This window comes from Anser brachyrhynchus (genome assembly GCF_964034855.1).
Source record: "Anser brachyrhynchus genome assembly, chromosome: 20".
Taxonomy (NCBI): Eukaryota; Metazoa; Chordata; class Aves; order Anseriformes; family Anatidae; genus Anser; species Anser brachyrhynchus.
In genome coordinates this window covers 2,231,212-2,248,753 of record NC_137713.1, presented here as the reverse complement: position 1 = coordinate 2,248,753, position 17,542 = coordinate 2,231,212, and the positions used below count along the sequence as shown (strand labels likewise).

The 17,542-nt window shown below is 46.2% G+C and overlaps 1 protein-coding gene across 1 annotated transcript in view; it reads right to left on the bottom strand.

Moving 5' to 3' along the window:
- ACACA (acetyl-CoA carboxylase alpha) overlaps positions 1-17,542 on the bottom strand; it is a 124,894-nt gene that overhangs the window by 60,651 nt on the left and 46,701 nt on the right. The window contains exons 30-38 of the mRNA XM_080563324.1: positions 12,021-12,044; positions 9,216-9,359; positions 8,476-8,572; positions 7,025-7,132; positions 4,925-4,981; positions 4,572-4,616; positions 1,822-1,863; positions 1,085-1,300; positions 407-562 (exon numbers count right to left, since the gene is read on the bottom strand). Coding sequence (XP_080419450.1) covers positions 407-562; positions 1,085-1,300; positions 1,822-1,863; positions 4,572-4,616; positions 4,925-4,981; positions 7,025-7,132; positions 8,476-8,572; positions 9,216-9,359; positions 12,021-12,044 — 889 coding nt within the window. The remainder of the gene's footprint in view (positions 1-406; positions 563-1,084; positions 1,301-1,821; positions 1,864-4,571; positions 4,617-4,924; positions 4,982-7,024; positions 7,133-8,475; positions 8,573-9,215; positions 9,360-12,020; positions 12,045-17,542) is intronic.

Sequence of the window (17,542 nt, the reverse complement as noted above, 5' to 3'; positions counted from 1 at the left end):
TCATACACTGGAATGCATTTGTAACCAGTATGTATTACAATTAAATGCTGAACTACAAAAATACATTTTTAACATTCTAAAATTGAATTTAAATTCCATTAAAAAAAAACACATAACGTTTCTATTTTAATCCATCACAACTAAAAATTAAAAAAAAAAAAACAAAAAAACCACAGAAATAGTTCTTGCAAACAGTACAGGTATTAAAAGCTCTTTTTACCTAAAAGGCTTGCAAAACTATCCCAACAGACTCAAGGTTAACCCCTGGCATTACTCTGTTTCTTTCCGGTAGTAACAAACTACTAGCTCTACCCAGAGGCTAGCATAAAAAGACAACAAACAACCATTTCATTCTGCTGAGTTAAACCCAAGAACAAGCACTTCAGGGCTGGAGAAGAGGCCATACCTTTGATGGGTCCATGATGACAGTAGGCACAAAATTTAAGAAGATGTGATTGCAGTCAGTGCGCACGTTGGTGTTATTAAATGCCACCTCCAGCTCGTCCATGGCTTCCAAAAGCAATCGCTCTCCTTCATTTTGCAGATACTCAAAGGAGGCTTCCTGCCAGACATTGTCAACAAATAATTTACTTTCTACTCAAAAATCACAGCCCAAGTAAACAGTGTTTAAAAAAACTGCAGAAGGACTTGACCGAGAAAATAGGCTACATCAGTTTCAGCAGGACGTGCAACCCTCAATCAGATCAATCGCAGTCACAGAGCCAGTCTCACTCCCACTCCCTGGATCCACAGACCCATCCGACCTGCTCAGGTCAGCACAAATAAGAACCTGGGCAGGGCAAATTCTTACTGCAGTAGGGCAGGAGGAACGCAACGAAACAACTATTGCCTCAAAACGCAAGGATTGCTGACTATCCACTTGGGCCAAAGCAATATCTCCCTGAGGCACAGGAATAGTGGGTCTCTGAAGACATGCTCCTGTAGAGCCAGTGTGAGCAAAGAGAGGGCACCCATCTGCAGTGCTCTGTGCATCCAATGTGTTTTCAGGCAGATTTCTACACTGATTTACAGAGTTTCATAGGCTCTCTTGCAAAGAAACCTTGCATAGGGTGACAAAACTCACCTTGGTAACCAGGTCTGAATGCCTTATAATAGCCCTCACGAAGAACCTGTAGTCTGTCACCTCTGTTCCTACTTCAACTTTAGCTGCTCCAAGGTAGAGATGCATTTTGTGGTTGGCACATGGGATGGCAGTGAGGTCAAAGTTTCGCATTCTGTTCAGCTCCAGCTGGAAGGCCAGAGCTGGCTCCAGATGACGGTAGATTCTATCTTCTTCAAACTGGAGGCACCCAGCACATACAGGAAAGAAAGGATGTAAAAGAGGAGGGTGGGTTAACAAGGTGGAATGCTGAGGATGGGGAAATCTGGACAATAACCATTAAAAATTTTCATATTTAATGAACAGCCTAAAAATTCAAAAGAAATTGTTGAAATGCTGGGAGTAGAACACAAACTGCAAGACAGCAAGTTCTCAAGCTCATTCTCCCAAGAACTTCTTTTTCACAAAAGCCAGTAATTTTGGTATTGAATCAGCTTCTTAACCTCCTTTGTTATGCTGCCAATAAAATCCACAAAAACAGAAGCCTCAAGTCAGGCTTCCAAATGTGTGAATTTTTATCCTACATTACCAGAGACTCCTCATTGTTACTGACACCTACTGCTGCGTGTGGGAAGAAGATGATACCGCACCACGCGGTGAGGCTGGGCTGACGTAGCTCCCTCTTAGACTGGCATTGAACAGCCATGTGAGGGAAGGATAGTGTCAATGCTTAGAGAAGAGTTTCAGGATGTACAACCTACCTTATCCCGGGCACGGAACGTGAAGAACTTTGGAAATTCTCTCTGTTTGAAAATAAAAATAATGACGTTAGTCCCCCAAAAGCAAGCCACTTGATCAGATCTGCAGTAGCACCACAGCAGAGGAGATAATAGAAGTTGTTCCAAGCTACTTTTTCAGCATCACCGAGTGGTGGAAAATCAAGTTACCCTCAACAAGGCAGCAGAGGTAGTTTAGACCCATCTTCGCTGCCAATACAATAGATGCTACTTGACTGGCTTTTGATTATTCTTGTCAATTGTCAACAGACAATAAGACGGAACTGTCCAGACACAGTAGTGGGAAACTTCTTCTAGTTCTACGATTATTACAGTTATTGTGGAAATGTTTGGGAGACGCACAATGGTATTAACACCCTATTATGTAAGCTGATGTACACAAAACAATGATCTGTATTCAATAGCTCTCTTTATATCTTTACTGCTAGAAATATTCTCTTCCCAAGGAAAATAATGAATTGTAATAAAAGAACTTTATACTTGTGTATTAAACAGCAGTCTACAAAAATCCCACAAACATGATTAGGTTTCTCTGCTATTCTATTGCACAGATAAAATCCTACCAAATTGCAAAGGGTTTACATCCTTCTGTGGTGCACTGCATGTCTTAGAAGATAACAAGACTAGACAGCATCCTTCTATCTATCCCCTCCAGTTCCATCCAAGCAAAGCCTTTCATTTCTGTGAAATTACTTTCACTGGGCGGAGGAACTTTTACGAATGCTTTGTACCAACACGAGAATACCAGCCATTTATGCTAAAGGTGAGAGGAGAGAGCACACACAACTGGCCGGAACTTATCGAGAAGGTATCTGACCTGAAGAAGAAGGCATCTGACCTGGTGTCACATCTCCACTGCCAATGAAGGACAGCAACCCTAGCTTGACTCAGTGCAACCAGTGAATAATGACAGAATATAAGGCTCCACTGAGCAACACAGCTTTTAAGGCTGGAAGTAACCACCTAGTAAATCATCTTTACCTCCAATAAAAAACAGTCCCCAGAAAGCCACCTGATAGCTCTCAGCTGAACAAAATAACCTGTGTTTGACTGGAGCGTGCCTTTCAGACTAGCCAGCAGTTCAGGAAATCCTGCCTGAAAGTTCAGGCAACAGGCACCGAGGCGAGGCCGCGAGGATCGGCCGTACTCTGACCAAACCAGCACGCAGAGGACACTTCACGTTCCTCCTTTCTCTTCCAAATCCCTCCTACCTGTACGCCCCCTGCACGCTGCCAATTTCTCCTAACATCGTCCATGCTCATTCTATCACTAATGTAATTGCTTTCAAGGCATTTGACTAGTGTTGTGGGCAAATATAATAATTAGATGTGCACACACACAAAAATTCTCGGTGCTCTGGTACCAAAATCCAAAAGAGTGCTCCATTTCCTAGGCAGAAGAATTATACCCCTGCTGTGTTCTAATCAACCAACCATCATCAAGACAATCAAAATAATTTGCCTAAATTAGCCAATCAAGACACCCTGCAAATCGCAGAATGTGAAAAGCTACAACAGAAATCATCATAGTTGATTATTATACTAATAATCACGTTAAAAACCTAATGAGATGAAGAAATTGGAAGCTTGCTGGAGCAACTCTCTATTACCTCAACATGCTGGGAACTAATTATATAGACTGTAATTAAAACAAAAACAAACCCAAGCCCAGGCCCTAGCTAAGTTAATAGTTGGTCCAGTAATAAGCGGAATAGAATAGGAGACGGTAATAAAGACTGACACTCACTAAGGACCCCAGAGGAACTCCAGGAACTTTGCAAACAGACGACATCCCACGGCGCGTCCTCTGGCTGAGGAGCCAGCAGCATCCTGACAGTGCCTGGCACCACGCGGCAGCTCAGGGCAAACAGATCTGACCCGGGTAAAGGCTGATCGCTGATACGTGCTACAGAGCCTATTCGCAGCCTTTTACTTTGTATTCCCCACGTACCAATTCAGTTCTCTGACACTTCCTTCTTTCCCATCTCAGGTTGGCGTTTCTGGCCTAGGGTGCCATCCTTCTCCAAGGAGCCCAGTTTCCTACCTAAGCTGCTCATTAATACCCATCTGTAGCTGCACCATGGCCAGGGATTCCCACGCAGTGACAAGCTGGCTAAACCAGGTTTGTTAAACACAGGACGAATTTCTTGGACTTTCAAGACTCCAAACAACCTCCAGAGTTGTAAAGCAGGTACAGCGGGGATGAAAATCCTGTTTATGCTTTACACTGCCACCTTCAAGACAGGGCCAAACTAACCCTCACTGATGCCAAACCCAGGGGAAAGAAGTAATTCATAGCAGCAAAAGCACCAAGAGTATTCCCCTTCACTAAGTCACTACGTGAAATTTAGCAAGTCGCTTCAATCACTTCTCTAAGCTATTTTAAAATCAGTAAGACGACTAAAGAAATCACCACACTAGGTACGAAATACAATTTTTTCTAATTACATTTTAGAATACAGAACAATATTGAAACAATGAAGATCTTTACCAATGTGTCAGTCATGGGGTTAATCAGATAATGAGAGACACTTCAGCATGTGAGTGGCCCCACTGAATGCAAGAGGCCCACTCCTGCATTTAAATACTTAACTCTGACATCAGTGTTGCCATCAAACGCCTGACTAAGAAACAAACAAGAAGCCCAGAGTCACTTACATGTCTCTTGGCCTCAGATCAAGAATACCACCATGTTCTAGACCCTTTTTTACTTACATGAAATCTCTGATCCACCTCACAGTTGACCTGTTTCCTGAAGTCCTTACAAGCGAAACACACAAACACAGGAAGAAAAAAAAAAAAAGGCAGAAGAAAGCTAGCAATTAGAATGAAAATTAAAAATGAATTAATTCAAGAATACAAGAAGTGCCAAGATTGTTTACAATTGTAAATTAATTTTCTTAAGCAAATTCATCAAAACAATTTCAAATTTTAGAGAACAAAACCAGTGAAGTCAGAACTAAGTATAGTTAACAAAGTATTTAATTTGTGAAAAATACAACAAACGTCGGTGCCATTACGAGCCAGTAACCAAAGAGTGCTGGGCAGCATGAGGGATACGACAATACCTTTTGTGCTACAAGGAAAGTCAGTCTCCGAATCCCGTGTTCAATCAGGACCGATTTCTGCAAAAGGGCAAAGAAGGAAGGGAGACTGAGATTATCAGAAAGGAACATATCGAAACCATGTGGAAGTTTTCTGTAAACTGTAGAAGCTGTACAGATCCTTCTGCATCTCTGCCGTAAGTTTCCAGTCCGTTTTGGTCTACTCATAGCTACCATTTCTCATCTGATGACTGCCTGGTGGCACACACAAGTAACTACATTAAAGCTGAAGAGCTAAGTAACCAAGTTAAAAGGACAAAGCCTTCCAGCTGATCCTCGCTAACAAGTTATGCAGAAGAGTCAGTTACAAGTCTTGGAGGATACACGCTCATTCATTTGCCAAGGTTGTTGGTTTTTTTCCCCTCAAAGATTACTTTCTGAAGAGAGCACACGGTAAGCATGGTAAGGCCACGGGAAATGATAAGGAACTGACCCAAGAAAGCACGTACCACGTACCTGATTTTGCCACAAACAGCACACCAACAACCCTGACCAAAGGACGGATGTGTCAGTATTACACAGGTAGTAAACTGTAAGTTTTACAGAGTTTACAGATACATCAGCGAATGCCCATTCTGGTTACTTCTTGTACAAATTCCGTAAGGCCACATTTCAAATGAACGGTGCCATCAGTATTTGCCACATCACTGTTCTTTTTTAAGTGTTAAAAATGGTAGTTTTGCCCCCCTTTGTAAAACTTCTCCCTTTCTCCTCCTTTTTCCAGTTGAAAACCAAAAGAAATAAAAAAGAAGAAGAACAAAAAAGAAACAAGAGCTCAGCCAGGCCAGGAACAAAACAACCCCTTTCGGCACAGACTGAAATGTTTTACTAAGGTTAAGCCCTTTGAAAATGAGCATCAGTGCCGATATTCATGGCAAGAGGAAGAAAATAACTTTAATAATGCCATGATTTAAAAAGCAAAAATTGTTATTGCTTTTAAAATTCCACAAGTGGCAGACAATAACAGCATAGCAACAGGATTCTGATTACATCGTAATAATGTGGGTCTCACAGCAAGTCCACAGCTATTACAGAGCGATTAGCCATCAGCACCTGGAGAAACTCCATTTACACTGACTGCCTCAATCTCCTCCACAAGTCATTTACAAGTATATGATCCTAATTTCTATTAAAAAAAACACACACAACATGCTGGGACTAGAAGATTATTTGGACAATTTGGATCAACCTATTTGATAGTTTAATGTGTTTTGGAATTTTTTTTTTCTTTCTTTCCTTTTACCCCCTCCCATAAAACGCCTGGAGCATGATCAAGCAGATGAAAAGCAGAACTAGTTTTAATTTTTATATTTGATTATTTTCTTTGCTTAAAGAGACAGGAAGCTGCTGAAATCAAGTAGAAACCCGTCCCATTTTGGAACCCCTCCTTTCTGCAGATGTATTACCCCCTCCCACAATGGGAAGTGAAGTTAGAAAAAAGCCTCTCAGTGCTCCCAGAGCCGTTGCAGGTGCTGTGGGTGCAGCAGGTCCCACTGCCTGGTGTGCTGTTCATACCAACAAGCTCTGAGTTCTTTGTACCGATGAGGAAAAGCAAATGAAGACAGGCACTAGAGGGCAGAGCGGACACGGAGGCTGTCCCCAACACAAGCTCCCTCACAGTGACCACAGGACTAACTCTCGGTACTCGGAAGGGAATCCCACTGCTTTTATGAAGGAGCAGCAAAACATACCAAATCAACTCCATCTGGTGACAGAAACACCACCTGATGCATCTAAAACCTTGAAGGTCTCTTACCCTATCAAAAATTAAAAGGGAAAGTCCTGAGCTGATGGATTTGAACGGACCATTAAGAACTGCAAAGAGAAACAAAGATTGTTGTGTGTTTTTCATGGCCTACCCTGGAGGCTTCAGAAGGGTGTAGCTACATCCAGTCGTGTAAATAAGTGGTAAGATTTTAGATGGGATAAATTAAGAATGTAACTGTCGTATTTATTTATTCACTTCAGAAAAAGATATCTGAGGAGAATGCTGATTCTTCCCAAAGCAGACAGAGCTGTCCTGTGCAGTTAGGTAGTTCCAGAGAGAGAATTGAGGTGACTTACCTTGCTTTGTGTGAACTCCCTGAACATGGCTGCCAGCCCATCATCATCAACATCACCGTCAGTTTTAATAGCAACGTTAAGAATGTGAATGGGCTCCTCACGGGCGGCCTGCAATTTAAAGAAAATGTCCTCCATGAATAAATTGTTAACAACATAAAAAGCATGCATTGTCCAAAGAGGCTCCTCAAATACAACTCTAAAACACGGGTCCCATAGGAAAGAAACGACTTCAGCAGAGCTTGCTGTAAAGTAAGGAGAAATACGAGGGAACATCCTTGACCAAGCAGCCTCACGGATTCATAATTTCACAGAAGTAAGTGTTAACGTCCGCAAACAGCAGCTTCAGAGGATCCAATTCTGATGGTCACATCTGACTTGGCAAACTCAAGTGTGCTTCATTTGGATGCAAAAAGAATGCAGGGTCAGGGCCTCTCTTTATGAGATGCAGTACAGGCGGGGCATAAGAGGACTTCGGCATCTCAAAAGGTAATGAAATTAAGCAAATTCAAAGTGTAAGAGCAAAACATTGTGTGTTTTCCTATCTACAAGAAAATGAAATAATGTGGAAGCATCAATTACATTCAAGCTTCAAGAAATGACAAATTTAGTATTCAAGATCTTGCAGTTAACTCTGAAAAACTGAATATGAACAGGAAATTTTCCTTGGTGAGATGAGGAGGTGGTAAAGAGAGGGACCTGCAGACATTGCGGTTGCTGGTAATATTCTCGAACAAGGCTACAATTCTTACACACATCAAGATCAATGGGTAAGTTTTAAACTAAGCCATATTCTGAACACAGACTGCATTCCAGCAGAGCTTCCAGCTGCCGGGAGGCAGGACAGAGCAGTGGAGCAGCTACCTGTGTCGCTAAGGACAGCACTTCTTCTGTCACTAAGGATTAAAAACCATCTGCTCCTTCTGCACCTGCTCTCCGTGTCAGTGCAAAAATTGTAGGGGGTTCACTCTCTTTTTTCTCCTCGAAACAGTTCTAAGAGGCAGAGGAGAAGGAAGATCAGAATGTAAAGTGACTAGGAAGAGTGTAAGACAGAAAACACAGCAAGTCAGACTTAAAGTAAAGGCTGTGGAACATGTAGTTCGGTACAGCAAGGCACAGAGGAGGCCTGGAGACCTACTCATGGCTTAAACTCTCAGTTACGCTGCCACGGATCAATCCAGGAATTCTGCTGATGTTAAAAGCAACGATCTGAATTTACATGGAGAGTAAGAAACGTAGATGTAGCTTTAGAACGGAGTCAGGAAATGGCCACCTACTTTTATTCACCTGCTGTGAACAAGCGAACAAATCACATACATAAATACATAAAGCTCTTAACTCCTGCTTCCAGCACTCGAACAAGTGAAAAGTATCTAGCCTGCAGTCATTGCAGCATTCTGCACGCCGTCCATTTCCAAACCGAGAGCAACCTCAAGAGAAAAAAATTACTGTACCTTGTCTTCATCATACAAGGAAGCATGGCCAGCTTCAGGGAAGGTTGGGCTCTGGGGAGGAGAGTCGCAGAAACAACTCATCACTTCATCAAAGATTCTGAAATACACCAGAGGAGTATTAGTCACAACCACACTGCTGCTAGCTCACCGAAAGCATACGGCACTAAAATCCACAAATCACACTGGTAAGGGGGGAGGGAGGGAAAAGTACTCCTTCCCTTTGCAGGACTGAAACTCAAAAGATGAGGAGGCAGTAACCTCCTCCACCCCTCAAATGAAAGCAGAGCCTGGATCTTCCAGCACTTGTCACATTGCCACAGATCTTCTGGTTGCAGGCATTCCTCACTGCTAGGAGCTCTGCTGGTTTTTGTAGTTGCTTTTTTTTTTTGCCAACCCCTAAAAGGTTGAAAGCATAAAGGAAACATCCTCCCACATATATACGCATGAACAAGAGCCCTGGCAATCAGCACATTTGCAAATGATCTCCAGTCAGCAGAAATTCAAGATGCCGATCCTTCTGGCTGCAAAGTGCTCTCACAGCAGCCTGAAACGTTGAGTTATCTCAAGGAGACAGATGAGGGGATCCAAATAAATGACCACCCGACACCCCAAAAGCTTAACAAACGAGATTGGGACCACTTCAAACCTGACTCTAGACAGTGACAAAGGTTTTGCTCGGTTCCCTTTGGGCCCACCTAGGAAGCTGGCGCCACAAAGAGTCGTCCCCCTTCCCCGCGTACCTGACAAAATCTTCAAAGGTGCGGAAGGAGACCATTCCACCCATCCGCTGGCACGGCGGAGTGAACGAGTTGTCTAGCAGCACGTCACTCACGCTGGCTACGTGGACCATCCCGTAGTGGTTGAGGTTGGAAGAGAAGGACATTCTAAACGGCAACGCAATAAGGTCACAGTCAGTGGGGACAACGGAGAGATCAGCAGAGGACAAACATCTGAGCACGTTCGTTTGCTTTGGCCACTTAAGCGTGGCTGCTTATCCAGTGTAACTGGCACGGCTTGTCAGATTCCCCCGCACGCCAGCCCTGCTGTGCTGCCTTCTCCTACGGCCCTGCAGTGCTGGCGTGTGTCTGGTGCCGCTGATGCTCTTACCTGGACGTCCTCCCAGACGTACAGGAACAGTAAAGGAGGTGGGAAATAACGTTACAAACCTTCGGAACAAGTACGTCTTAAGGAGTTTATTGAGATGACAGGCGAATTACGACTGTGCAAAGCTGAATGCATTTTTCCTCCTATACGTGCAGATTTTGCTTTACACGTGGAATACCGAACTAAACAAGAATGATTTTTGAAGTTCTGACACTTCAAAGCTTTAGTGAATCTTTACAATTCGGTTGACATGTACTAAGCTACATTTGTTTATTGCTTCCACTACTTTTCTAGCCATACTACAATTTATGCTCCTCAAATGCAGTGTGGCACAGTGACCTCTCTCAAATCCTATGCTTCAAACAGGATTTTCTAGAGTCTTACCCTAGTATTCCTACCCTAAATAAAGCCCTATTAGGGTGTTTTCCAGTTTAACTGGTGACCAACTTAATATGCTCTTCCATCTGGTTTAACCCAGACTTTGAAAATACTGCAACTCTTTTATTTTGCTCAGTTTTGATTGCTAAAAGGTAGCAGCTTTTAAATACGAGCAGCTGGCCACAGAACACATCTATCTCAAGGAGCAGGGAAGCAAGGCAGAGCTCCAAACCCAGTGCCCTCCAGGTGAGACTCTTACTCCTTTGGTACTCGTGCCTGTACGTCTGCTACCCAAGCACTGCGATGCACCACAGCAACCGCACCGCTCGCACAGGGCCCATTCCTTAGTTAAGCGAGGACTGGGACAGACCTACACAAAGGCAGAGGAAGGCACGAAGTGAGAGTGGCTTCCTTCTCTTTAAAGCAGGAGCACTGCTCCCTGCCATGGTCAGCTTCTTCCCTGGGAGAGGGCAAGGTCCCGAGCATATTGAAGTATCGCTGACCTCTCATGCAGTTCAGTGGCTATGGCAGCAAACGCCGGCTGTGAAATAGATTGTGCTGTTCTGGGTATTTTTATTTGTTTTCCTTAAAGACCCACAACGATATGGTCTAGACGAGCAGAGGAAGCCCCTCACGCAGCCTGCACGAGGCGTACTGCAGCTAACTGGGCACCCTTCCTCTGCCTACCGGAACTGAGTTTTGCCTTCTCTGTACTAAGGGGCAATAACTTACTTCTAATTTCTGAACTGGGCACTCCAGACTCATCTGAATTCACGGAGGGGCCTACTTCAAAAGCTCCCTGCAACACGGTGAGATTTCCAAGCTTGCTCTGAAGAGAGAGGAGAGCCGAGCCGGCGCACGGCAGCGCCGTGCAGCGCAGAGCGGCTCGCTCCCTCGCTGCCTTCTCCCCGGGGAGCAGGAAGACGTTACCAAAGTCAGCTTTCGGCCTCCCCAACTGGTGCCACAACAGGCAGAAGGTAACGGGAAGGAATCAGGGCACTGAATCGGCACAGCACATGCTTGATTTACATCTCCTGAAGACACAAGGTGCTCCTCTGCTGCGCTGAGCAGCCGCCAGCAGCACGGCAGGGCCCGGTCGCGCTGGTCGTGGCACTGCGGTCAGCCCGCACGCCCAGCACCAAACTGCTTTTTGGATTGCTGACACTGCTCTTCCTGCCTTTATTAAGTCTTCTTTCTTTTCATATACAGCAAACCACTGTGACATGGCCCTAAGTATACTGTTAGCAAGTCTAAAGTATCATCGGTGTGATTAATAGCTCTCCGTGGTTAAAGTCACTCCGTGTTTTCGCAATTTATCTCTGATTAAGACCCATGAGACTTTCAAGCCCATTTTTACTATTTTACCCTAAATAGGCTTGTAAGCAGTAATAAATAATAGGTATTCATGTTTTGAAAGAGAAACATTTTTCAGGACATGCCTTGGTGTACATTTCTTACAACTAATACAAAAAATATCACAGAACAGTAACTAAACAGAAAGACAGCAGACATTTTTCATGTATTATTTAAAACAAGAAATACTTTCCAACTGAGACATGGGAGGAAAAATTAGCATCCAAAACACAACAAAACATGCTGTCAGCTGTTTGAGATGTAGATTCATCTATGGCATGAGAGAGGTGAGACAGCCTCGACAAATTCTAAGCTAGTTGCAAGAAACCAGAGCAGCAACAGGTATGCTATCAGCTAGAAGCAAACCCCTCTTTCACTGGGACACCCTACCAGAGGGTCAGCAGCTGGGAATCCAGTTCCAAACCAGAGAGACCCAAAAAAGAGCTGTGTATCGTACCGCAGATGAACCGAGTCACCTGGCAAATTTAATTGGAAAGATTGCTGCATGCAAAGCTGCTTTTAAAGGGTAAAGGAAAGCTGAAAACATGTTTTAAACAACGGGAGAGGAAAAGGGAAGGAAAAAAGAGTTATGTTTGAGAGCTTCCCAAGTGAAGAGAAGGGTACTAAAACAAAACATGTTAAAACAGTAAGTATTAGGCTATTTTTTCTAGTCTTTCTTTTCAAATTTTAAAAGATGACGAGTACCATACCTGTTTAGCGTGGGGATGTTCCCTCTGTAATCAAACAACCACAGTTAGTTACAGATTGGTTAGTGAAAGCCATAATAAAGAACTATCATCGAGCTGATACACAGCCCAGCAACAAGTTTACAGTTAACTGAACCCAAATTTGTCAACAACCATCAGGTATTCGGCAGGGCTCCCTGTCACTGACCCTGATGAGGCACCCACCACCTGACCTCGCCTGCCACGACTGCCGTGGGGAGAAGCGCAGGCCATGCACGTGACATGCAGATAATACATACCAGGAACACGCGCTTGCGAGGTACCTGCACCTCTACAGCATCTCTTTTATCGTACCACCTTCCAGCCCTGTGCATACACCAAACGAGCTTCACAAGCAGGACCAGACGGGGAGCGCGCCCCACCCGAGAGGAGAGCGAGCAGCAGCGCAGATGCAAGAGGTGACAGTACTCCGTGGGAACACCAGGTTCAGAAAACGAAGCCAAATCCTCATGGCCAAACCGACACATGAAGCAGCAGCCCCCACCTTGGCTCCCACAACAACGCAGTAACAAAGCAAACGCACACAGGAACACCATGTAGTACTTGGCATTGTCAGCATCCGAGGCCTTGAGCACCAAAAAGAACAAGCAGAACTTGAGGCTAACTTTAGGAAAATCGTAACGTTCCCTTTTTAAGGTCAGTCCAAAACCCTTCGTATTATTGCCTGAAGATGAGGGCTCAGCGATGCACACGAGAAAGGAGGTGAGGGGCGCAACAGCACGAGGACGGCGCAGGCTAGCCATGCTAGCTACGTTCACAGCAGCACGAGGTGGCACGTCGCTCCATGCAAGCTGCAGGAGTTGCTGTGATCTGGCGTTCAAATTAGTAAAGACTGAACTGAAACAAAATACATGCACACGGGAGGCTTGTGCAGAGGTTAGCAAACATGAGGAGACTGAAAGCAAAGCTTCAGGGAGCGTGTAACCGGACATTTGTCCTGCCCTGCCCTGCAGAAACCTGTGGGAGAACAAACCTCACACCTTCTTAACACCCTTAAAAAAGGCAGAACCCCGAGCTACCGGGCATGAAGTCCCAGTGTGCAGTGACCAGTGTATTTCCACGGCCACAGTCCTGAATACGCTGCCTGTATCACGTCCTGCTCACAACCTGCTTTTGTCACGGGAGAGTCGTGTTCTCTGTGAGGTTGTGCGTTTGGTGCATTGCTGATGGGGGAACAAGTTCCCATGATTTCCTTAAGCCATACAGGAGAAAGCACACATTGGGCTAAAAACTTACCTATTTGATGGTAAATAACAAAATTATATAATTTCATTTGGAATTGGGGGGGAGAGACAGTGTGCTGAAGAGCCTATTGTCAAGACTGAAAGGGACACGGCCTCAGGGGTGGAGATTTATTTATTTATTATCCTGGTAAACGGTGGGAAAGCTGCATGTGATCTACTCCAGCTGGAAAAAATAGTCTGGAGAGGACTGGCAGCTCCCACACCTGGTACGCTTGTGTAGTGGTCCCTGGAATGCTTTCAGAAAAGCTAAGAAAAAAACCCAGCATAGTAAATGTTCATTTTTGTCTCAAAATGAATGCCCCGCAGCCTTGCTCGAGGAACTGCTCTCGAGCCACTCAGGATAGAGGTGAAGAGGTTCTGGAGAGAATCGCAGCGAGGAAAAGAGACGAGGCAGGGGCAGAGGTCTGGAGGGATGCAGAGCAGTGCCCAGGCTGCGCTGCCCCCCATCCGCAGCCTCCTCGGCCCCAGGAGCTGGGTGTCTCCTGCCACTGAGACGTGCTTGGAGGCGAAGGGCTGATGCTGGCAGCCTTGTGAAAAGGCTTCGCAGTCCCCTCGCCGAGCTACACCTCGGCAGCTCCAGCAAATAAAAGAGGAGCTGCGAACCAGCCTGCGCTGCCCTGCGGCAGGGCCACCCCGGGAGCAGGACCAGGTCTGGGGGCTGAGCAAACGCACCAGCAGCGCTCCCACCGCCGGCACACGCAGCTGATGGTAGGACCAGAAGCTTTTCCACCACGCCAGCCCCGACCCTTCTCCTGCCTCTTCTTTACAAAGGCCCTTTTGGAGCAGGGAAGCTGAGCCCACCGGGAATCCGCTCCGCACCCCTGCGAGCAGCACCGCACGCTCCAGCGTCACACCGCTCCTGCCCAGGCAAACGAAAGCCCCCCCAGCTCCTTCCTGCGCCTCCTGGTTGAACCCCCACCCGTTTCCCCTCGCCACCCCCCACTTTTTTTTCCCCTTAACCAAGGGAGCTCCCCTCTGGAAATGACGGCAGCGCATGCAAAGCACCGCGGGCGCAGCGAGCTGGGGCCGAGCGCAGCGCAGGGCAGGGCTTTGAAATCAGGCAGCAAAGCGGAATCAGCAGAGGTCGGCTGAACAACCCACTTGTAGTTATTACCAGCGGTACCACAGGAGAAAGAGCAATTCCACTGGCTGCGACCAGTGGCATTCCTCTTATGTTCCTTCATTTCTGTAGAAGAATCTAAACAGAAGGCTGTGAAACATGCCTCGAACCATACATTTTGATTGGGTTTTTTCCTCTCCCTCTTTCTTTCCTCATTCTTCTGCTCCCTCTGTGATTCAGCCAAGCTGAATCTGCTCCTGAAGTCCAATTTGCATAAAATTATCATCGTTCCATTCAGCTTGCTGCCCCTTCCACAGCCCCTTCTTTGCTCTGCTGGAAGATTTTGCCCTTTCCGAAGCAGACAAGCCAAGGGAACCGCAGCACATTACCGCTGCCTGCTGTCTAATTAACATCAAACCCTCAGCACGAGCTGCGGGGATTTACAGGTGGCCTGGAATCATTTTCCCCTCCTCCCTCTGATATCAGCCGGTCTCCCGCAACCAGGAGGGGACCTCGGGCTACCTACGGATAGGCTTCCAGTTGTGCGCTCGGGTCCCCGGGCTTCTGCAGCCGGAGCCCAGAGCAGCGCGGCTCCTTCAGTCCCGGGGACCCAACGACTGCTGCAGGAAGCTCTCGTAGCATCTCTCTTAGCCCACAGGAAATTATCTCATTTGGTCAGAAATCCAGATCTTCTGTCATTATAAAATCACAAAGCAACCTAACGGGAAGGTGCCTATAAACACTGCTCTAAACGTAATCAAGTTCTGGTTTCTGGTTATTCTGTACAAAGCACTGTTTGGAAACAGCAGAACGAAATTTGGCTTTCAGCCTTCAAAATGGTTTCAACCTGTACGCTAAGGAAGAGGCTGACAAAAAGGAACAACCAAAGTACTCCATAGATGATAAAACATCAAGAGACAGCTAGGGAGAAATCATGCAGCACTCTTAAGCCTTGAAATCAGCAACAGCAAAGTCCAAGTAGGGTGTCAACAAACATCCACAAGCACAGAAAGAGGAGATATCGGGCAAAAACAAGCATGAGATAGTTGAGACATTTATACTGAGACCCTTGGAGATACCAGGCAGCTACTGACTAGACCTAAATTCCACCCTCGGACGCACCAAGGACAGCAGAACGCAGTCCCAAGAAGGAATTTTAACCCAGACAAACCTGAGGCACTTGCCCGCATGCCCCTGTTTGCTGAGCCGTGCGCATTCCCAGCTCCAAATTCGGGTTAAGTGGACATCTGCCTATCAGGTTTTGAAAGTAAAACTTGCTTTAAAGCTAAGTAAGCCGATTATCAAATCTTAAAGTCTTCGGCGGCTCGGAGTGTATCCGGAGAGAACCTGCTCTGCTGAAACTTTCCTTCACCTCTACCTCGCAGCGGTGGGTCCTGGTTGGAGGTGCCCCGGCCGTCTCAGGGCCAAGTGCGGCAGCGGGGGTGGCACGTGGGACAAAGCAAGGCAAGGGCTCAATGCACAGAGGGATCGGGAAGGCAAGGGTAAGGCACCAGAGCGAACAAAAGAGCCTGGGCTGCACTTCGGTTTCATTTGGGGCTGAACATAGTCAGAAGGCAGAGCCCTCTGCTATCGCTGCCATACCCCAAAATAGACACATCCAGCATTTTTATGTCACCCTTGTCAGCAATTGCCTCAGCGTGTGACAGAGCAGTGTGCTTTGCCGGAACAAATCTTCCTGAGCTCTTCCCTCCTGATCCCCCAGCACAGCTGCTGCTAGGGAAGGAAAGATCAAGAGAGCAGCTGCACAGCCTGGCTGGGGGAAGGCAGCGAGCTGGAGAAAAGGGGATGCTTCGGGAGGAGCAGTGCAGCAGCACGGTTCTGCAGCAGGCTCCAGAAACTACCTACAGTGGACATTGTGCCAGTTTAATTTAAACCTTACAGCCTCAGACATAAGAAAGGCTGTTTGAAAGCAGGAGAGCGGGATTATTAGAAAAAAAAACTTCTCCTGTTGAAAACGCTCTGTAATTCCCTCTCCCTCTTCTTCTAGCAGACACACAATGTTTCTTTGAACAGGAGATTTTAAGCTAAGAATAGGCAAGCACTGTTTCATGTGCTCAACACCTCAGAAAGGCCTTTCAGCGTCTGTCACCTGGCCTGCCATTCTCACAAAGGGAGCTGAACTCTCTGAACACCAGTCAATATTCCAGCAGCTTCCCATCTCCGCAGGGCAGTCTGAACAAGAGGGAGGCGAAGAACATCTCAGAGCAGGGCTCATTTCTGCCTCACATCTTTTCTCACCGGGACCCGAGGCAACAGAAAGAGGCGGGTTATCCCAAGGCAAGGGGCTCCGCGCGTAAGCGTTTGTTTGCGGCGCCGCTGCAGCGTGTGGCGATCGGCACCCCGCAGACACCCCTCTGTCACCTCCTCCAGGCCGGGTTGCTGCGACGCCCTCTGCTTGCAGAGGGCTCGGAAACTCCGCTTACTGCCAAAGGCGCCAGATGGTTACCCTGCACTCCTCATCTGGTTGTGCTGGGCAATAAGGACTGATGGTTTCGATCTATAAAGCTGTCTGTGGTTTCAATTATAAGTTCTTCTCCCTGTGCCTTACCCTTGCAATCAAGATCAGTGGGGAATCTTACAACAGGGTGTTTTCTATTAATTTAAACAAATAATTCCCAAACCGGTTTCTGCCCACAAATCCCACCAGGAGCGGGTTGCGTTTCCGTGATTTTGTTATTCAGATTTAACAGTTTTTCTTTCCTCTCTGCTTCCATGTAAAGCTTTACTGCGGGTAGTTGATGGCAACCATTCAGTGGTCAAAAACACAAAGTCTGAGTGCCTGGTGCGACTAGTCCGATCAGAAGTAGTGACTGTGACTGTTTCCATTACAATTAAGTAAAGCCACATCAGGGTTAAACACCAATGACACAGAATTTAAATATACCACAATTATAAAAGCCCTATCAGTTTGCAATTATCTCTACGTGAATATTTGCTCCGGTAAAATTCAGACTCTCGAGCACTCACAGAAATCAGACAGAAAAGGGAATAGGGCTCAGAAATATCTGATGGAGTGCTGAGAAACGTGCTGCATCACACAACACCAGCTCCAAAACAGGACGCTCTCTCTGGGCTCTGTGGTGCCCATTTCTGGTTCACCAGGACCCAACCCTGCAGAACCTTCAGGGACATTCTACGCGGTTAGCTGGGATATTTTGGCT